This window comes from Nilaparvata lugens, chromosome 13 (assembly GCF_014356525.2).
Source record: "Nilaparvata lugens isolate BPH chromosome 13, ASM1435652v1, whole genome shotgun sequence".
Classification (NCBI taxonomy): Eukaryota; Metazoa; Arthropoda; class Insecta; order Hemiptera; family Delphacidae; genus Nilaparvata; species Nilaparvata lugens.
The window spans coordinates 12,974,593-12,998,206 of NC_052516.1; the positions used below are offsets into that span (position 1 = coordinate 12,974,593).

Consider the following 23,614-nt stretch of genomic DNA (forward strand, 5'->3'; position numbering starts at 1 on the left):
CAATAAGTTTATTTCTACTTTATCTATATATAATCCAGATTGTATCAAGAAGTTTTCAATCTAATCAAGTATTTGAGTTGAGAAAAAGGAATATTAATGGTAATAAAAATGCCAATAACTCTTGTAATAGAGTATCTGTAGATGAGCTTTATAATGAATAGCTGAGCTTTAAAAGCTCAGAATAATAAATAAATTCATTTATAAAATAAAATAACATCCGGATTGTAGTATTAAGAATCTCTCATGTTATCCCAAGATTTCAAAAAGAAAACTGAATTTGACAAACTGAAATTATCTATCATTTAAGAGATAATTTTTATCAATAGATTTTTGAAAATTTTCAACACTTTAGAAGCAGTTTTGTAACTTTTTTTTTGAATTGACATGGGTAAAAAAACAATTAAATTGTTAAATAATTGTAGTCCCTTTTGTCTCCTTCATTTTTTCAAATTACAGTAATAAATAGAGTACCTACATACTGATAATTATTAATTTTGTTATGGATTTAATAACAATTACATTTTCAATATTGATCGACCTCTTTCAACTTTCTTAAACGAACGCATTCTAGAATGGCCATGATTAAATTAACAAGACAAGAGCATACAGAGTAGAAACATCTACATTATAGAGTGAAGAGAAATTCTAAAGAATCTAACGACAGACACATACTAATAGTAGATAGACAAGATAGATTAGGCTATATAGAGTGACAGACATAGAGATAGTGATAGAATGACTGGCCCCTTAGATATAGACAGAGATATATAGAGAGGTTAGGTAGGGCCAGTCATTTTTTTTTAGATTTATCAACACTAAACTAATCTAAACATCTATTTTTCATCCAACTACCCAAGCAAAACACAATATTTTTTTTGTTTTCAATAAATATACTCACTAAACTACAAATTTATCCTCCTTTATTGTAATATTTCATATCCTAAATGAGTATATATATTATATAAAAAACTACATTCACTTTTTTGTTAATTTTACACTTACAGTGAACCAAAACGTGTGGTTTTTAGCCAAACATTAAAAAATCTGTTAAAATGTAAAGTGTACTTAGATTTTCCAATATAAAGGATTTATAGAGGGGATAATAGATATTGTGATTGATACAAATATTCCGAAAAATAATGAATCCAATAATCATCTATTTGAAGAAGAAACGATTTTTAGTTTACATCCAATTATCTATAGAAAATTATTATTAATTTTAAGAAAATTATTATATAATATTCAGTTTTTAGTAGATTCAAAAGAATTTATAATATTAGTATTTTTGAAATAGAACCAGTTAAAAGTTACAATAATATTTGATCCCATAAGAGAGTATTAAGTTAGAGGCACAATAGCAATTTAATTGAGAGATACACACAATTTTTCACAGATTTGAGGAAAAGAAAAGAAACAAAAAAGAAGAGGAAGGAGAAGAGAAAGAGAAATGAGAATTCAAGTAGTAACGATGCAACAAAAAATAATTAGAGAAAATGTTGTTCAACTTTAGATTAGGTTCAAGCTTGAAAAAAAATGGAAACATGATGTAAAATGAGAAGGAAAATAGCAAAAAGAATGAGAAGGAGAAGGAAAAGACGAAAGGAGAGCAAAAAACAAACACAAGAGTTGATGTAGAATAAAGACAAAATCTATTACACAAAATGAAAACACAATGTGATACAGTTTGTGTGTTAAAGAAAAGTGAAACTTCAGAAAACTAACAAATTACGAAGAAACATTGTAATAAAAAAATGATGAAGAATAGAAAAAGATTATAGCCTAAATCTACTAACATCATTAATAAGTGAAATTAATGAGAAGCCTTAAGATTAGCGTTATTACAAGACACTATAAGAGTAATTAATAAAATATAAATATATGATAATAGAAATAATTGTTATATAGATAAACCTCGATGCCAACTATTGAGAAAGATATGAAAGATAGACCAGTAGGTTATAAATAGATTGAGAGTATTAATTACTAAAGCCTAAATTACACAAATTAATAATAAAAGTATTGTGATAAAGATACATAGAATAGAGTTAATTATGATGAATAAATGTAGGTGAAAACATCAAGATATAGTTGTTGAAATAGATAATAAGTGAGTGTAGGCCTATGTGTAGTTTTCATAAGATACGATTATTTTCAAGAAGAGAAATTTTCATACAGAAAATGAATTTTGTCGAAATGAGAAAAACGTGCAAGCAATTCACGAATGTTTGGCACAAATTGCAGGAAAATGAAACTATTATAATGTTCATGATGGGTCAGCAAGAAAATAACTCAAAGAACAAATTTACAGATAGATTTAGAACAAAATAAAATCACCTAATCTAGAAAAAATAGTATTGGACCCTTAGCGTTCATTAAATTGATGAATACGACCCTCATAATTATTCAGATTTCAATTGAAAAAGGCGGATATTAAGCAGACTATAAGCTACAGGGGGTAAGCTATCTACTAAGTCCCTAAAGTCGATATCCTATTCGGAGAAATATCCTATTTGCGAAGGATTTCTCTTTTTAAGAAATATATCCTTCATCCTCGATTTCTAGCTAAGATTGTCCCAAATCCTACATATTAAGTGGCTATCATGGAAATATGTTCGGAAATTTACAGAATTTGAAAGAAATAAGCAAGTGCCAACTTGAAAAAGTTGAAATTTAAGAGAATAACTCATGAAATCTCAAAGTGAAAATAGTGAAATTTTGAGTGAAGGTTACTGGAGTTAAAATGTATACACCAGAAAAGTTTTGTAATAAGGAAAATAAGAGATTAAGCTTAAAAAACAAATAAGCGCTCTCTGGAAAGCAACAAAATGGACAGAAATTTAACTCAGATACTAAAAAAATGTATAAAACTTGTAAATAAAAGAGTCAGCACTAGCAAAAAGGAACGAAAAACTTTTGAATAATAACCATTCCCAAAACTGAAAAATTAGATCCTAAACATTATAGCAAAATAGATACCGTATTCAAACCGAGGGTGCATTTAATTTTGGGGATAATTATTGTATTCCTTGTACATTTGACATATTACTTATTGAACAATATCTCGCCCAATTTTCAAGAAAAAATTCAGCCAGGTTTCCACTATGCTTTTACAATAATTCTGTCTGTCTTTTGAATTTCTTGTTGCTGTTATTTTAGTACCTACACACTTTCTGTAACCAACAATAAAAAAATGCACAATTAGCAGAACCTTGATAAAACTATTCAAAACACAAGCAGCAGTAAAATGGATTCATCAATGAAAACGAAAAATATTAGAAAATACATATTTCATGTAATCTTTCATTATAATGTACAAATATTTATTACCATAGAAAAAAGGATATTTTTACAAAAAATCAAGTAAGTGGAGGAAATTGAAAATGCATTTTTAAATACTGATCTATTTTAAGAATAGAATGATGGAAAGAGCGAAAGAATAAAATGCATTTTCTGAAAACAGAACCTTAAGTTAGCTTGAAACAGTAGTTAATAGTTAATCAATGATATGTCATTCGTACCTTAAGCGGATTTCATATTAATATGACATTATGATTTCCAACCTCTTAACCATAGATAATATGCAATTAAAATCTATGCAAACTTTAACATTGGCTTGATCACTCTTTATAATCACTTGTAGTTATTATACCTATTTATGTTGATTTCAAAACTATGTCTCACAATTTTTCCCACTACAGTAGAACTTTTAAAAGCTGTTATGATTATAGTTTATAGCTAGTAAAACACTTTCATAAGTTGAAAGAAATTTTGAAAAACTAGAAACCAAGCTACATGCAATATTCTTTTCAAACTATTAATTTAGTTTTTTTGAAAATTAATGAAAAGTTTCTGTAAAGGTACACAAAAATAAATCCCCTTTCAAAACACAACAAAGTTAAGCTACTTTTTACGACATAGGCTAATTGCAAATTCTATAAATCTATTTAATCTGAACAACAGAAAGACTGTAGCATAGTATAATAGTTCTATTTTAAATATTATGCTTGATCCTTACATACATGTGATGATATCGTCACCCTTTACTTTTGAATAATATTGTAATAAGTAATAAGATTTTGGTCCAAAATTCAATAATAATTATTTTACTCTAGTTCCTACCTGATGAAAAATTACTTATAATAATTATATCATCTTCAAATCCCTCATAAACTTTTCATCATCTAAAAATTATCACTACAATTATCTACAATACAATAAGTATTGTTTCGTCTATAATATGGTTTGTCAATTACTTTCTTCAATTTATGTTAATAATTAGCACTGAATTATTTATTCTATGTTTGATGTAAGTGATAATGCTACAATATAATGGATATCGGTATAATCTAGAATGTACCGTATGTTAACTATTTATCTTAACTTTTCTGTTTAAAGCAGCAATTCCTCTCACATTTTCAAGTTAGAAAATTCAATTTGACAGAAAAACGATGGAAAATTAGAGAAAAAAAATAGTTTAGAAATGAAAATGTTTGAAATGAGAAGGATGGAAAACTAGGAACATTCATAGAAAATTTATCATATTGTTTTTGGCACATGAACAACCTATAGTGAGTGAATAATTTACTTTCAAACACACGTTATCTCAATTCTTCTGAGATATTTCGTTTACTTCTTCAATTTATTTAATCCAGCTCAATAACAATTTAAAATTATAATCAAGACTCAAAATTAACCAAACTCACAATCCCAAAGAAGATAGAAACTTTAAAAAAAATAAAAAATTTGAAGTATGTTAGAGATTTTGCACACAGAGATTATTATATATACATAAGCACAGTATATATAGGTAGATAGTAATAGTTATCTTTATAGTAGAAGTTAGTAGGTAGTAGGCTAGTTCTAATAGTATTGTTAGATTTAAATTATCAATGCTAATCTAAGAGTGATTGTCTTATAGATGAAAAGTGTATTTGAAAAACAGGAAGGATACCGTATCGAGAAAGTAAATTATTTTTGAAAAAAATGTTGAAAATCGTCAGGAAAAGAGGTTGATTTAGGATGGAATACTAGTAACAAAGCACAAAACTGAAATAAAATTTAAGTTAAATGAATCATAGAAGATTTGAAAAAATTGTATAAATAAATAATAATTATTGTATGTTATAATAAAGTTTGTACTCATATTTCTGATCAAATGTGTATAGCAGAAAAGTTAAAAATATATGCATATAATAATTAGATTTGAAATGAAACTTTTAAAGATTCGGGGTTAGATATTAGTAATGGAAGAATAAAGTTAAAAATGAGTTCCCCGTCTATAAGACCGGGTGAATAGTGTAATACTATATTGGGGCATCATTTTTAGCAAATTAATAAGAAGGAAATTAGAGATAATACAATAAAAAGTGGAGAAAACTATAACTAAATTATAATAATTTTTGAAATTTTCTTTTCTAATATTTTTAAAGAGAACGGCTAGTTTCCAAACTATCTATTTCCCAACTAAAAATGCTACTTAACCGCTCCTTTTAAACTATTAAACTAAAGAAATTACTCAAATCAGAATATCTCTTGAGTAATAAATTCCACACTAAACCAGTGTGTGGGAATATATTAAAAAAAAAATATTTTGTGGGGGAAAAATGGAACAGAATAATCAGTTATCTGAAGTGTTTCATATACTTCGGTGAATTTTTGAAGGTAGATTGAAAATAGGAGTTAGAGAGAAGTTTTTCCTTTACGGGGATGATATTAAGAGGAATAATATTGATAAATAATAATTAGTGACGTTAAAAAATATAATATTATGAGGATAGAGAACTACAAGATATAATGCCTTCACAAAATGTGGCTATGTTCAAAGATAAGCTAAGAATCTCTGAAGAATTCAGAATCAAAGAGCAGATTCTTTATAGAAATGAAGAAAATACAATAAAATATTCACCGTATCCTAACCATCAATATAATTTAACAACCATTCTCTTAAATATCTTCATCTGCTTTATATTATCTAATAAACATTAAAAACTAAACTCTGAACTTATCAAAACTTTAGATGCTGTCAACTGAAAGTCAGCTCGTTCAACATCAATAGATTCAAGCAATACAAATTATAATACTATATGTTTTCATATTAAAAACTAACACTTATTCGATCGTCACTCATGCATTTCACTTACATTGAAATAACGATTGGATTGAATTGTTTGCGAGAAAATATATCAGAACTCAGAGTGGATTTCATATTTTTTATCCTAAAATCACATGTAATTTCATCCCATATAGTCCTTCACATTTTTGTAAAATTGAAGAAAAACACACGTGAAATGTCAGTAAAAACACAACAATACTTCCCTGAATTCCAATATAATATCAACTTCAAAAACACAACCCCAGCATCGTTAAACAGTTTTTCATCTTATAAAAATTATAATCTTTCATGAATTAGTTTTTACCTCATCTAATCAGATCTCAACACTTATTTTAATTGATAAGTAAGTCTAAATTTTGTCGTCACATTCCAAAATCTCGTCTAAAATCTACACACAGTTTTTCATTTTTCAGAAGACATAGTTTCTAGTGCTATAGCCTACCAATACAATACTGGTTCTCTAACCTCAATCCCTCTAAAATTTCCCAGAATAAAGTAGAAAAATAATGAATAAATAAAACTGACTTGAATTTGCAATAGAATGTACAAGTTTTTGAGTACCTCGGGATACATCGTTCTAAATCTCATGACTTCAGAGTTTATTTCAACAAATTTACTGTATTTTTCAAATTTATTCCATGGTTTACATCAATTACTCAACAGTTTTTTTTAGAAATTTGTTTATTAATTTCCATACTCTACATAAAATTTTCAACCGCTATCAAGAATATAATTCTCTAAGAACTCCTAGGAATTCATCTCATATTTATCTCTTTTATTTCCCTTTAGTTATTTTAATATTATTTCAACCTTGTACATTCTCTCCAATCAAATCCAAGCCATATTTGAAATAAACAACTAAATACATAATAAATCAAGTACCAAGCAGAGATTTTGTACAAAAGTTCCATCATGTAATTATTTCACCAATAGTTGGTACCATTCAGATCATAAACCATACACACAAAGTCTATAAATAAATATTAATACAAAATTGAACCAACAGACTGGATTCGATTCACATTAGCGAGGCTACAAAAAATACTTTTCACCAAAACTTACAAAAATTCATAATCAATGACACTGGTCAATTTTTTAAAGGATGCTTCATTTTTCAAACCACATTTATTTACTCCAATTGAATTCGGAATGTCATCAAATTTTCTACAATCTTAGCTTTAATCATAATAAATTCGTAGCATATTATCAAAGTTTACAACAGCAGTAGAGCTGTTTATTAACGAGAGAAAACAGTTGAGTTCCAAGTCTGGAACAAACTCTAGGAACATAGACTGAAACTTGAAATGGAATCTTACAATATTTACACAGAAACTGGGAAAGATTAGGCTGAGAAAAATGACACATCCTTGAATGAGAAAACAGCAGAAATTACAAATTACAAGTGCTATCTTTAATAATCTGCATGGAACAATTACTACAACATACAATCCCTGTACACCAACGGACTTGTAACACTTTTGTAACACTTCTCAAGAAAATACAAGTGTTGTAGATTCACACTGTCATCTGTCCTTGTAATATTATATATTATTATAACACCGTCCAAAGTCTTCGTGATTGAACCAAAGTCTCACATGTTTAGAGGCTCGAACAAAATCATCAATATATAAATATTAATAGTAAAATAAGCCTCCCCTCATAATATATACTGTAACTAACACTATAAAACGTCTCTCGTAAGTAGTTTATGTAGTATATAAATAATACTATAAAGTGTATAGTAAATATTTATGAAAAGCCTTTGGTCTTGTATTATACTGTTCTTTTTGCATCGAGGTTTTTGTTTGTGGATTTGTGGGCCTAGTTTGGCAGCATTGCTGGGCCTGGGCCGAGTTGGTGCATTCCTGGACCCTGGACAGCTTAATCCCTGCCATGACCATCCCTATTGTTGGAGTTTGGCTTCGAGAATGAAACTCGCAGGTTGTTCTGCTCGCTGAGTTGGTGGTTGTGCATTTTCTGCAATAATATTACACAAAATTAATAAATTTAGAATAAAACTTAACACAAAAGTCTATAGAATACTCTTGATAACACCATATCATTTATTTTATTCTTTATTCTTTCCTACAATGAAGCACAGATCGGGAGAGAAAAACTAAGAATAACTTGTACTGTTTCTCTCCCAAATTTAGGTAACATTAAAAGTCCAAAATGAGGTTATGTATTCTAGATTTCCACAAAATTTTCAGATTTTATTTTGAATATTAACATACAGTAACAACACAATAGTCTATAAAACACTTAATAACACCATATACTGTTGAATACAATATCAGAGTATTTTGTGAAGTGAACAACTGGCTTAACGAAAGACTTAACGTATTTCGGACTATGTGTAACCTTATCTAAATTTGGGAAAGGAATAGCACAAGGTTGCCTTATTTTTTCACTCCCTATCATTTTTGATGATGTACTTGTTGTATGAATCAATAAAGACTAGAGAATTGAGAGTCCTCAAATAAAATAACACAATATTATGTGAACTTGTCTACTTATTGGATATCTTTATCATCAGTAGTTGTAAGTAGAGTTTGATGCCACATGCATCGAGATTTTAATATGATATAATTATTGTAATTTATAATTTATTTCATAAAGCAATTCCCAACATATCTGATAACAGTATTCAATTTATCCAAGTTCTCTTTCCAAATCTTTATAAATAAAAATCGAGCCTCAAATTTTGACATTAAATAACTTTTTATGTGTGCACCGAATTTGATGATTTTTAGTTGTGTTCGTTATGTTCAGGACCAGGTTTATGGCCTATCAAATTTATAATCGGACCTCAGGACTCTTTCCTACGGTCTTTCAAAGTTTACATGAAATCCTTATGGGAGAAGATTTGTGAGCTGGCCCCACACAGATATAAAAATCAGCTGTTATAATCATTGCGTCATACAACAGCCGTCGGTAGATAGTAGACACAAGAGTGTGTGCTGCTCCATAACCGCCCATGTATTTTATTCTAAACGCTCCGACTCAAAGCAAAATGACTGTTCTGTGTGTAACCATCCAGTAGTGCGGCCTCAGGTTAGAGACTTACATGCTCTAAAGTCATTGCTTTGTTTCGAATAATTGTGCTGCCTTCGGTGTTCAGAATTGATTTTTAGTAAATTATTTATTTTGCAGTTGGAAAATTATCTATATAAATGAAATGCCGCATCGCGCCTCCTCAGGTATGCATCAAGCTAAAGTTTGTCATGAGATGCATTAAACTATTTGGCGGTATGAAGTTCGCCGGGCCAGCTAGTATAGAATAAAAGAACGCTAACAAAATTACATCTCATGAACTCCGTACTATAATAGTAAGGTCCACGTTATAATGGCAGTGCTAGATTTGCAATTGTATTGCTATCCTAGTCTATCATTCAACAAAGCGGATAGCGCTTTCTCTTTCTCGCTTTGCTGTTGCCAGATCGTCTTCTAACAGAATTAATAATTAATTAACAAAATATTTCATCTCAATTATGAAATTATTGAAAAATATAATTTCTTGCTTAATAAAATATAATTGATTATTTTATACGAGAATGAACCGTTAATATTACATCAATAAACCTGTATCAGCTACCGTCTACAGAAGGCATTGACAAGACAGAGGATCAGCAACGTTGTTCTCCTATCTTTTTTCGCTGCCATTATAACGTGGACCACACTATACAGAAAATAATGACAAAAACCATCGACTGTAGTTTTTTTTTACAAATCCTTAGAGCATCTATTAACAATAATATATTATTGGCGAAAGAATTACCAAGTTGTAGCTGTAAAAAACCAGCTGTTAAAATAATTTCTATCCTATTATTATTATTACTTTCTTTATTTATAGTACCCTATCTTGAAATGTTACTTGTTACAGTCTACTACATATTTTCAATCAAAAAAAAAAATCAATAAGATTTTCAACTTCATTCATTCATTCATTTATACAATAAGTATACATAATCAAAATGATAGGGAGAGGAAAAATAAGGTAACCTTGTGCTATTCCTCTCCCAAATTTAGATAACACATAGTCCGAGATAGGTTGAGTCTTGTAGTTGTTCAATTCATAACATCTTCAGCCCTCAAGTATTTTCACAAAGTAGATTTTCTAATTTAGATGCTTCAAAAATAGAGTGAAGCAGACTGTGAATACGATCAGCATGGAATGTGATTTTTATACATTTGAATCTATCAGACTTAAATCACATTTGTATTGATTAAAAATTGATATTTTATTATGATAACTTACAATGAGAGCGGCAACTGCTTCTTCGAGAGATCCCAGCTGAATCAAGCCCATCTTCTTGTCTTTGCTGAAATATTAATAATAAAACAATCAATTAAATGAAATAAATAATTGAATTAAATAAAATGAACTACATCTCAAGAGTACATAAAAACACCAACATCAAAGAGATCAAAATAATTATCAGTATCGATAGAACAATGATTAAGGTATCTAATTTGAATGAAAACTATATTCTCAAAATTATGAAAAGACTAGGCGTATATCCGTCTAGCCAGGGGGATTCGCCCCCTGGACCCCCGACTGGATCGTAGAAAATGAGATCAGCGGGCTCGCTTCGCTCGCCTGCATTTTTCATTCGAGCTTGCTTCATTCCATAGAAAGTCAAAGTACTGAGAAAACGCAGAAAAGCTGAGAAAAACGCTAATTTTGGGGCGTCTCTTTGACGTTATTGCAAGTTCCTTCTAACACAACATTATTACACCCTAGCTGAGCTTCTGTACTAAATTTGAACATTTTCTGTTCATTTGTTCTCGATAAAGCTGAGAAAAACGCTGGAAAAACGCGAAATTTTTGGAAATTTTTCCAAATCTGTTCTTAGTGCGCCTCTAAAGGGCCAACTGAACATACCTACACCAAATTTGAACGTTTTTGATCCGGTAGATTTTTAGTTCTGCGAGTGAGTGAGTCAGTCAGTGAGTGCCATTTCGCTTTTATATATATATATATATATATATATATATATATATATATATATATATATATATATATATATATATAGATGAAATAAGTTAGCCTATATTGAAATAAAAAGACTAAGAAGTTGTCGAAAACCACAGATTTTATTGATAGTTAGGAAGACCGGTTTCGGTTGTTACACCATTGTCAATCTCTGATAGACTAAACTAAATACAAGAGCAGCAGAATTTATTCTAGTGGGCTATTGGTGAAGGGCATGAACGCCTGCCATTGGTCCAGCTAGACAGTCAGACTGGGCCAATGACAGGCGTTCATGTCCTTGACCAATAGCAGTACTCGCCTACTAGTATAAATTCTGCTGCTCTTGTATTTAGTTTTAGTTTATCAGAGATTGACAATGGTGTAACAACCGAAACCGGTCTTTCTAACTTTCAATAAAATCAGTGGCTTTTGACAATTCCTTAGTGTTTTATATTGACGACTATTTATGAATAATTACCTCAATATCAACTTCTCAACTACACAAATAGCCTACATTCATTTATACGATGCAAAGTTGAAGCTGTATCTATAGTAATGTCCACGTTATAATGGCAGTGGAAGAACAGTGTTGTCGAGTCTCTGTCTTGATTAATTATATTTCTACATTGTTAAAAAAATATTTGGCAACGTTGCGGTGCTATAAAAGGATAGTGCTACCTGCTTTGTCGAATGATAGACAAGGATAGCAACACCAATGTTAATCGAATACTACCGTTATAACGTGGACCTCACTATAGACTATTTTATTTTAATTGGTTAGTAGCAAATCTAATCGCTCAGATAAGTGACTAGCAGATAAGTGACTTGTGGTTGGTTCGGAGCTCACTTAAAACTGCGTGAGTGCATAGAGAAATACTTACGGAAGAATTTGAAAGCTTTGACGTTGAAGCCGTTAGATGTGAACGCTTCCTTGATCTCTTCTTCGGTAATGTTAGGCCTACAATAAAACATACCATACACGTTATTATTTATCCTACTATAATGTTACAAAAAACACACAAATAGATCATTAAAGAAATATAGTCCAGGCAATGAATGCTCAAAAAAGGTATAGAGGGAAAAGTTTGAAACACAATTTTTGACCCCGCAGCTCTTTTTAGGACAGTAAGGGAGTAAACATATCAAAAGCCCTCACTCCTACCCCCTGTGCTAAGGGGGTAACTACATTGTTAAAATAGTTAGTTGGTAAATAGTTATATTATCAACTATTGTTAATAATATAACACTATTAAAGCTTGTTACATCCGACTTATATTTATATTTTCCAATTTTAAACTAATTACTTGTAGACACAGAAGATGAGAATCATAGTGCTGGTATATATTTCGGTGCATAACAATACCACAATCAGTCATGTATCGGAAATATATTTCAGCAATAAAATTGTTATCTTCTGCCTTATGTATCTAAACGTAATCAGTTTTAAATTTAAAATTTAAGACACAGTCAGGGTTCCTTCTTTTATACTTTTTGTTGTTTATTTTATTATTTATTATATCGTCCCCGTTCTGGCAAAACTCACTAACTACAAAATTGCTCATTTTCAGTTATGTATTTCAATAGACTTGAAAAATGTAGTTATTTGAGTAGGCAGAACTCACCAAGTCATATCTTTTATTACTATTTCTATTTTTCCATATTATTAGATCTCACTTAAGTTGTTAGACACATTTTTCTTGTCTGGCAAAATTCACCAAAGTCCTTTATTAGTTTTCAAGGAGTTGAATTATGGCCTAGCAATTTTCACTAACCATCTTTAATGAGTTTTCATCTTCATGAATACAGACAGAGCTTCATCAAGCATAATAATTAATTGACGAAACATCTTTCGTGAGTTTTGCTTCCCACAAACATAAATAATTATCAATGGATAGTAATAACATAATTTAGGAAATGGTGAGCAATATTTGCTGCTGTTTGGTAGTCAAGCAAAACTCACCAAGTGTAACTTGCTTATAACTCAAAACTTTAGTTTTGACTTTGTGAGTTTTGCCAGTGGGTACGATATCACATCTATTATACCTTTGGCTTAGCTTATTATTTGGTTCTACTTTTACTTTTGGTTTAACTTATTTTTCCGTTCAACCATATTTCTCATCACTTTTATCGTACAAAACTGGAAAATTCCGTATCTCTTCAATAAGTTTTCCACTTTCTATGTTAAACGAGGCCGCACCGTCTCCGTCAAAAATTAAACTGAACTAGTCGGTGACGGCGCGGGCAACAAACACGGCGACCGTGCTGGCGCGGTGCGGTAGTATGTATCCCTATGATTCAATGTTTTTTACAGCCACAAAATACATACAGTACACTAGGCCATGTCATTACAATTAAATTTCTAACAGAAAGCATTTTTAAGAATGAAATTTCCCTACACGTTTGAAAGCATTTGTTTTCTCACTGGCCGTAGTACGTCCGACACTCGGCCGTAGTAGGTCCGACACTCGGCCGTACCGCGGTGCGGTTATGTGTGTACCGGCCATAGATCGTTCATTCTTTACAAAATGTTTGTGTTACATGAAGTCGATCGTGAGCCGCGACCTACACTGAAAGCTAAACCTGTTCGTTCTATTTTTACCAAGCAGATTATCTTCAATCAATCAACCCCATTAAAACATAATTGAACATAATCTTTAAGGTTTTTTAGGCAAATTGAAATCTACCCAATGTGAGTTCCTCATTCTGTCGTGGTCGACGACGGCATTTACGCACTAACGAAACCCCAGCTTTAAAAGCATCATAACTCAGTTATCTGTTGACTGATTTCAGCCGCTTTTATCTCATTTTGTTTAGAATTTCGTGCTCAATCTTTCCAAGACGGAAATACTAACGGAATGTTGTGCTCAATCTTTCCAAGACGGAAATACTAACGGAATGTTGGAGAGATGGAGTGTCTGGCTGGGCGGATAGATGTTGTGGTAGTTCTTGCTGCCAGGCTTCTTGAAGCGATGCAGCGAGCTGGAGGTGTAGTCCTTGGTGAGGCCGGCGTCCGGTTGGCCCTCCTTGGGCAGCTGCACGGTCTGATGCTTGGACACCATCACACGCATCTGCTTGCCAAACAGGCGCAGTTTATCCATGTGCACCATTGCTGTAGGGCAGCGAAACATCGATCACATTGAACAAAATATAATGAAAAGGTTGAAAAGTTTATCTATTCAAATTCATTTATTTGCCATAAAATAATACAGATTGATAAAATAAATATTCTAACTTACAAAATGGCACTACCGGCAAAGAAAACTTGTGCGCCGGCAGTGAGTTCGAACAACTAGGTACAGCAAACATGTCAATAGAAAGAAAAAGAGCTTATTCAGACCACTAGAATAACTAAAATTATGGAAACCAGGTCACATCTCAATATCTACAAACGATAAGACAAAGTAACAAAATCGCAAGCGAATGACAAACTTAAAAAGACCAATTCAAGGAAGCCATGACAATTTTTTTTAATTTATAACACAAGAATGAAACACTACATAATGGATATAGATAATTTAAAATAAACATTTATCCTAATCCAATCCAGTATAAGATTCATAACAATAATTATTATTATTTGAACACTAGTATCCACCATCTAATCAATCAATCAATCAATCATTTATTTCTTTCCAAAACATACCGTACATGAAAATGTCAAAAACTGAAAACTAACTTGGAGCTCAAGAGAAATAGTGACTGTTTAAAATTATTTTTTTTAAAACTAAACTCGTTTATACTGTAGCATGCTAAATCTATCAAATATGCTCTCAGCAATTCCTTGAATTTTGATCTATCAGGTTCATGTCTTATGCAACCTGGGAGACAACCAATAAGTTTTATTCCCATGTACGTTGGACTTTGTTTATATTTTTACTAATTGTGTATCTTTATTGTAAAATTATTTTTATTTCTTGTGTTGTAATTATGTACATCTACTTGCCGTGGGAATCTAGATTCGTTAGTTTTTATATATAAAAACTAAACATGTACAGGCTGTAAAGCTTATAAATGTACAGGCTGTAAAGCCTATAAATGTACAGGCTGTACACCGGCATGAACTTCAACTTACTGAAGAATGGATTGCATGTTTGCTCTCTATCAAGATTTAGAATTATTCTTATTGCTTCTTTTTGTGATAGGAGTATTTTATTTAAGTTCGAGATGCTTGTCATAATCTAATACTAATTGGTCATTGCTGTAAGGCATGGATCACATTGGTGCAGTCAGAGGTAAATGAAATACAATTGGAAATACATCGCAAGTCATCTCTAACTATTTCTCGTTCATTGACGTCAAAAATAACTACTTGTCCATAAAAATAACATGAAACTGGTTTCATTTTATAAACAAACGCCAATTTGAGTACCAAAAAAGTAAGTTGATAAATAAAATCCCGGAAGACTTTATCACTACAAAAATAACATAACCTAAACTTAATTCAATAAAGGGATGAGTGAAAATAAATTATTACTTTAAAATTCCCAATTGATAAAGGAATAATATATTTATCAATTTTTCTTAAATATGTTTGATGTTATTAATATGTTTATTGAAGTATGCAAATGTCCACTGATCTGTTTTGAAATTCTACAGCTATCTTGAATATTTGAAGTGTCTTGGTTATATTATATGATTAAATATATTGCATCAATTTGGTAGAGAGTTAGTGGGAAGGATATTTTGAATATTCTTTCCAAAGAATGAACATTGATATGTCCTAAGCTCCGCCAATTTATGTAGATGCATAACAATATTACCTCTAGTTATTCCAAATTGCTTTTTTCATATAATATACAGTTCAATAATTATTTTCTTAGTCGTAGATATTGTAAGCTATTGTATATAAGTGTATACGCCAGATATATTGTAATGAAGTACAATCAATAGTACAATCAATCAATCAATTATATGATTTTCTATTTGTTTTATCTATCTGTATTGCACTGGTCTTGATTATATTATGAAGAGCTGTATGAATTGTAAACTATGAAATTATGATCAAAACAAACTATGAAATTGAAAAGTTATGTAGCAATTTAAAATAAAATTAATCTAAAATATCTCACCAAGATGAGCATGCTGAGGTTCGGCCATTTGCACGAGAGCGCTATCCTTCTTATTGTAGAGAATCTTCACACGTAGCACATCCCCATACACGCCTGCAATGCAAAACACAACAAACATAATCAATCAACTAAACACATATAAATAAACTCATTAATCAACAAACAAAACAATTCAACGACTCGTGTGCAGCACACTAAGGGTAGGCACATACCAGTTAGTCAAGACAAGACTAGTCAAGTTAGTCACAACACTCCACATAGTTGCTTATGAAGCAACACACACCGATTAGTCATTGCAATTAGACATGTCTTCATAAGCAACTATGTGAAGTATTGTGACTAAACGTGTCTTGTCTTGACTAACTGGTGTGTGCCTAGCCTAAGGCAATCCTTTTGTTTTTGCAAGTATTTTGCTTGTTTTGGATTGTAAATTTGAATGTAACTCAAGAGACATGGTATAACCATAGGGAAAATATAGCACAAGAAGACATCCCATGGTATTGAGCGTTTATATCAAGGCTAACTTTGATCCAAGTATTGAGAAAAAAAACTGAAATTGGAATCTCAGGTATACTACTAATTTTAGCTGCTATAATTGCTGCTGTATTACTGCAACATAGGCTGCTGGATTATTGTATAAATGAACTAATTAGTTTTATAGCAATTTGAAGGTGCAGTTAATTATTATAAATCAGAAAAACGTCAAAGGTTTTTCTTGAATACTATTAGAACCAATGTTCACACAATTTGATAGAATATTATTTTCTAAAATTACAATAATATATATTTATTTTCTGGCTCAAAATTTTGCAAAATTACTCAAAAATTTCTAATTTGTAGAGATTTGAGTGAAATATTTGAAAAATATTTTAGTCTATAAATATTATAGATTTGGGTGATATTGTTTTTGATCAGTTTTTAAATATTAAAATTCAAAATTTTTAGTTTAGTCATTAGTTTTGAAGTGGGAATTGAACTTTTTGAAGTGAAAACGAAATCTTAACCTTATTCTTTTTTGAAACTTTTATTTGTTAAAATTTTGAAGAAGATAGTTTTGGGCTATGCCTGTTGTCTTCTCCCAATCATATTATATTTATTATAATTATGATCTGTAATTGCCAATGAAATAAATGAAATATATAAATTGAAGGCACATATGAGGAGAATAGTCAACAATTTCTAAGCATTTAAAAAAATGAGTTCGATTACAAAAGTCAAAACATTTATTTAGAGAATTCTAGAGTCTTGAATTCTCTAAAAAAATGTTTTGAGTTTTGTAATTGCATTTTTTTGAATGGTTAGAAATTGTTGACTATTCTCCTCATATGTGCCTTCAATTTATATTTTAAAATATAATATATTTTTGTAATTTTAGAAAATAAAAACACTCCACTCACATGGGCTACTTTTAATAAATTAATAAAAACAATATAAAAATCTTCAAGTACCCTTTATTTTTAAAAACTTAAAAATAGTTCAACAACTAGTTTCGACCCTAGTTGTAAGAGGGTTGAAACTAGTTGTTGAACTATTTTCAAGTTTTTAAAAATAAAGGGTACTTGAAGATGTTTATATTGTTTTTATTAATTTTAGACAATAGTATTCTATCTAATTGTATGTACTTTTAAAATGTATATATGACTTGCCTATTGCTCTTTTATTGCCTGATGGACAATAAAAATGAATCTTGAAAACCATAAAGATTGAAATAATTGATAGGGAAATTCAAGAGATCAAATCAAAGTGGATGTAAACAATGTTTTACTGTGGTAAGAATACTCAAAGACCAAATTCAGCCATATAGAATGAGATTATATTAATACTCATATTTAAAAATTGAAAATTTTTGTGTAGTTGAGAAGTTGATATTGTGGTAATTATTCATATTGAATGAAAAAGACTAAGAAATTGTCAAAAGTCAGTTTATCAGAGATTGACAATGGTGTAATAACCGAAACCGGTCTTTCTAATTATCAATAAATCAGTGGTTTTTTGACAATTTCTTAGTCTTTTTCATTCAATAAAAATTGAAAACTTAAATCACTCCTTTTCTTAGAGTAAAAAAGAGGTACCTACTTTTATTTTTACAGAATAAGTTGACTATGTATAGAATATAGAACATTTTTGTATAGAACAAGTTAACTATTAAAGAAAGATCCACTATTAAAATGTCAGAATCACAAGAATACAGTTAAATAGAAACAAGCAAAACTAACACTTACTATTCTACATTATGCAGCCCAATAAAAAATCAAATAATAATCATTGGAAACTACAATTGCAAACAATTAAGGTTCCAAAATTTCTAACCAAACCCATTCACTTAATTTCACCCTGTTCAATTGAAATAGTTATTTGTGCAACTAGTGCGCAAAGTGACAGTTTGCTGCACCGAAAGAAACGTTTACGCCCGAGCCGTAGGCGAGGGCGGAATGGTTTCTTGAGTGCAGCAGAGGAACTTTGCGCACGTATTTCACATTAAGTTTTTCCTACAGTTACCATTGAATATGAAAAGTGGGTAATTATGGGTAAAATTGCCTGAAATGCATCAAATGTTTTTCTGTGTAATTTTATTATTGATAAAAACCTTAATTTATTGTCAAATTGAATAAAAATGTTGTCCTTGGTTATAATATATAATGAATAATAATTAGCGCGTTGTGCTTGGTTGCACCTCTGCTCACTATAGCAGCCACAGCAGTCACTGTTACCAACTTCATTTTGATTTTGCTGCACTGTTGCTCCATATAACCTACTAAGTATTTTGCGTTGCCATGTTGCAAATCTGGAGTGCAGAAAAATTTTTCCCGCACTAGAGCGGAAAAGTGATTCTTTGCGTTCTGTAATCAGTGCAGCAATGGCCACTTTTCAACGTAACTGTAGGAAATAAACATTTCTTGATAAAATAATGATATTACAAACAAAAATAGAAATCTGAGTACCCTATTTAAAATAGTTTACTCACAACAAGTTTCGGCTATATGATGCCATTATCAAGATAATTAAAAAAGGTACTCAGATTTCTTTTTTTATTTATATATTCAAGAGTAGGTAGCCCTAACGGAAAAAGGACCAAAATATGCGCTTTTATTAGACAGCTACGATAAGCTTGTATTGAAAGTGAAATAATAATAATTTTATTATTATTATTATCGATCAGTCGAGTCATGTTTCTCTTTTTAGACATGATTTTAGCCCCTTCAAATTCTCTCAACTCGCAACCCGCATTACACTAGTGCTTAACAATTAGTAGTCTGAAATTACTGAAGGAGTGAATGGATTCCATTATTACTGTGTAGACCATATTAATTTAATCGTAAAATTTAAACGCAACAGGTTGATTTAGTTACGGGAGATAATTTACGAAGAGAGACTGAACAAGAGAGGAAGAGAGACGAAGATAGATAGAGAGAGAGAGAGAGAGTACAATAAAAGATTGGTAGAGGATGAATATTTGCTCAAAACAAACAAGTAGACCAAAAACGATAATAACAAATTTGCAGTTTATTTCTCAAGAAGATGAAAGTTGAAGGTAAATATGAAGGAGATGATTATGAAGAAGAAGAAGAAGAGAAGAAGAAGAAGAAGAAGAAGAAGAAGAAGAAGAAGAAGAGAAGAAGAGAAGAAGAGAAGAAGAAGAAGAAGAGAAGAAGAAGAAGAAGAAGAAGAAGAAGAAGAAGAAGAAGAAGAAGAAGCAGTAGTAGAAGAAGAAGAAGAAGAGAAGAAGAAGAAGAAGAAGAAGAAGAAGAAGAAGAAGCAGTAGTAGAAGAAGAAGAAGAAGAAGAAGACGCCGACGAAAAAGTGGTAGAAGTAGTAGTAATACGATTGGGGAGAGGGAAGAAATTTAATTCATTAGATACCTGTTCATTCAACAGAGCATTGCTAAAGAAAAGTTTTTTGTTGTGAAGAGAGAGAAAGAGAGAGAGAGAGAGAAAGAGAAGAAGTAGAAGAAGGAAGAAAAGTGGCGGAAACAGTAAGGCTCAAATATTGTGAAAACTTTCAATTGGCTACATGTACAGAACAATGAGCATAATAAAGAATTGCTCTCAAACTTTTGTACCGGATGTGAAGAAACTGAATTGAATTGAAAAGTTATCAAGACTTGAAAATATTGTCATTACTGTAAATTTCCATTAAGGGAGAGCGGAACCAACAAAGCAGAATGGTGGAAGACAGAGAGAGAGAGATTAGGCAAACGAAACACACAAGAGAGTGAGAAAAAGTGATGGAGAAATCAAAAGAAACACAAGAAAGAAAATAAGTCAGAAGAAACAAGCCAAGTGTAAAATAAACTTGACGTCTGGCTGGCAATATTGAAATTGGATTTCTCCATTTTGAATTCGGATGTTTTGTAAAACGAGTACCTTTTCAGTTTATTGATGTTTGTATAGCCAAGTCGAACTTTCAAAACTTATTTGCTAAGTACTCAACTTTCAACAAATTTCACGTCTACTTTTGAATAAAATTCTAGAAAGTTGTAAGATGTTCGTTCAGCCCACTCGAGAAATACAACAATTTCTCTTGAACTTTTCTGAGAAGAAATCAATTTTGTATTATCACTTTCGACCTCATTCAGGTTTCTACAGTGAGGCCCACGTTATAATGGCAGTATTTGATTAACATTAGTGTTGCTATCCTTGTCTATCATCCGACAAAGCAGATAGCGCTATCCTTTTCTAGCTCCGCAACTTGCCAGACCGGTTTTTTTACAATGTATAAATATAATTAACCCACAAAATATAATTATCATCTCAATAATTATGAAGATTTATTATTTATTAATATTGAAAAGTACTAATATTTCCTTGACGAATAAAATATAAATGTTTATTCTAAACAGACTGTGAACAGTTAATTCCACATCAGATATACCGGTATCAACTATCCTCTATAGAAGGCAGTGGCAAGGTAGAGAATCGGCAACGCTGTTCACCTATCTTCCTCCACTGCAATATTATAACGTGGACCTCGTTGTTATGCAGAATACAGAATTTTTTTCATAAATCAACCAGATCTCATGCAATCCTTCAATACAGTCAAAACCCCTTCACAGAATTTTGATAAATTATTAGTTTTTAAAAATCAACACTACAAGAACACAATACTCAAGAATTTTTCTATATAGCTTACAATAGTTGCAAAAACAAATGCATCTATAGCATAAACTACAACCATAAAACACAATAAACATTTAGCTCAAAGTCAAAACAAAATACTCTAACAGCAATCAAAAACTAAAAATTTTCAATCAAAAATTCAGATGCACAAAGCACACAATTCGAATTTATGAAATGCGTAGTCTTTCATTGATAGGGGGAAATATGTTGAACTAGATTTTTTTCAAGAAGTACTGTAAATAATATACTAGTATTTAGGGTAGGGTAATCGATAAAAGTTTCAATTATATAAGTTTTCTTCATTAATACCCCAAATTTGAAATTAGGTACCAAGAGGTATTATAAGAGGTGAAATTGATTAAACATCTCAAATGAAATGCTGAAAACTCTCAAGAAATTCAAGTATTCAAAGAAAATGCCCAATTAATATTACAGAAAACTTTGTGTATTGAGTACTGAGAAATTTCATTAATATTAAACAATGGAAGTTTCATATTTCTTGAGAAATTTATTATGAAGGAGGGTTTGGAATTAATTCAACTACAATACAATATTGTTATATTAGGACTAGAAAAAATTGAAAAATCAACTAAACTCTAGAAGCACAAACTCTAAACACAGGAAGGCAGGTTTATAAATATAGAAAGTTTCACAATTTTATACTAAAAAATTTATTGTTGCAGGGGGGCATGTACACGTTTTAACAAACAAGTACTGCATTGTGTTAACTTCAATTATTTCACAAACAACAAATCATTAAACCCGGATTTTCAACGAATTTCTACTCTTGAATGAATATTATCATAGATAAAAGATAGCATAAATAGATATCCCATGGTATAGAGCGTTTATGTTCCGAATTTCATTGTTAACTTAAGCTGATAGTCCTAGTGAGGCTATGTGACGCTGGTAGTCTCTCATACTGTGCCGTTCTTACACTCTTACCTGGACAAAACAGAAATAATAGACAGTAGTCGACAGTAATCGGCTTGAAATTTGGAACATAAACGACCTATGCCATGGGATATCTCTTATGCTATCTTTTCTCTATGGTCTGTCACTCCAATTGAATAACATTGGTTTTAATAAGAGTTTTCACACATGCTAGTAGGTTTATGTGAGGAGACTCTCATAACAACCAATTGGAGTGACAGACCATAGAGAAAAGATAGCATAAGAATATATCCCATGTTATGGGTTGTTTATGTTCCAAATTTGAAGCCAATTTTTTTTAAATCAAGCCAATCACTGTCGACAACTGTCTATTATTACTGTGTTGAGAGTGTAAGAGTGTAAGAAGGGCACAGTATGAGAGACTACCAGCGTCACATAGCTTCACCAAAAACAACTACTAGGACTATCGGCTTCAGTTGACAGTGAAATTTAGAACATAAACACCCTATATGATGGGACATCTTCTTGTGGTATCTTTTCTCCATGTTCATGAACACTTCCATAAGAAACAACGGTATTCATTTTCGAAGCAGAAATTCATGATAAACCAGGGTTGAGGTCGACTAGGGGACTAAGGGTTGTGGATTTTTCCAATTTTCTCAAAAAAATATCGATTAATTCGAACTGAAAACGCATGCGCAAACTCTCTAAACCAGTGTTATTACCTGATCAACAAAACCAGGGCTTCCACGTGGTAATCTATGGACAGATCACAGTTTAACCACCAATCTGATATTGCTAATCGCCGCCAAACGGCGGTTAAGACTTAACCGTCGATTAAGTCTTAGTAGGCCTATGATTGGACTAATCAGCTAACCGGCGATCTAAACTTAACCCTTGATTACTGTATGGTTGGTTGATTACTGTAGTGTTGAGGAGAATGGGTCTGAGTTCCAATATGAAACAAATCTGGAGTTTAAAATTGAGGAGCTTGAGAAAGTACAGCTATTCTAGTGAATAATCAAATTCACAAACACTATAAAGTGGAAATTTACTATTACTATCACCTAGTTTCATAGATTTATTATATTATTTACTACATTGAATAATCAACATTTATTTATTCATGAACGCTCACGTAGGACAATTAATCAAAGAATATATTTTTTGGGTTGTATTTGTTATTTATAATTTTGATAAACAACGAATTTATCAAAGAGCAAAAATGATTCATGCTGCAATTGGAAAGCAGTGAGGGAATTGAATAGGCCTACTACTGAATGTATTAATACTGAATAAAAATACATTACCATATTATCATAGATATTATCATATTTTAATCAGAATGGATGGTTACCACAATAGCACCTTCACTACTCAGAAAGAATGTACCGTACTAATCTTTCAAGAGTGATTAAATTAATAGATTTATTTTTATCCTGATGAT

At 30.9% G+C, this 23,614-nt stretch overlaps 1 protein-coding gene across 8 annotated transcripts in view; it reads right to left on the reverse strand.

The window, feature by feature from the left end:
* Nucleotides 1-1,626: 1,626 nt before the first annotated feature.
* Nucleotides 1,627-23,614, reverse strand: part of LOC111056377 (polypyrimidine tract-binding protein 1) — a 496,090-nt gene continuing 474,102 nt past the window's right edge. For all 8 annotated transcript variants that reach the window (XM_039439855.1, XM_039439854.1, XM_039439858.1 and 5 more), the window contains 5 exons: nucleotides 16,157-16,249; nucleotides 13,980-14,196; nucleotides 11,969-12,045; nucleotides 10,371-10,434; nucleotides 1,627-8,089 (listed from right to left, as the gene is read on the reverse strand). In XM_039439855.1, the coding sequence (XP_039295789.1) occupies nucleotides 10,412-10,434; nucleotides 11,969-12,045; nucleotides 13,980-14,196; nucleotides 16,157-16,249 (410 nt within the window). In that variant the 3' untranslated portion in view covers nucleotides 1,627-8,089; nucleotides 10,371-10,411. The remainder of the gene's footprint in view (nucleotides 8,090-10,370; nucleotides 10,435-11,968; nucleotides 12,046-13,979; nucleotides 14,197-16,156; nucleotides 16,250-23,614) is intronic.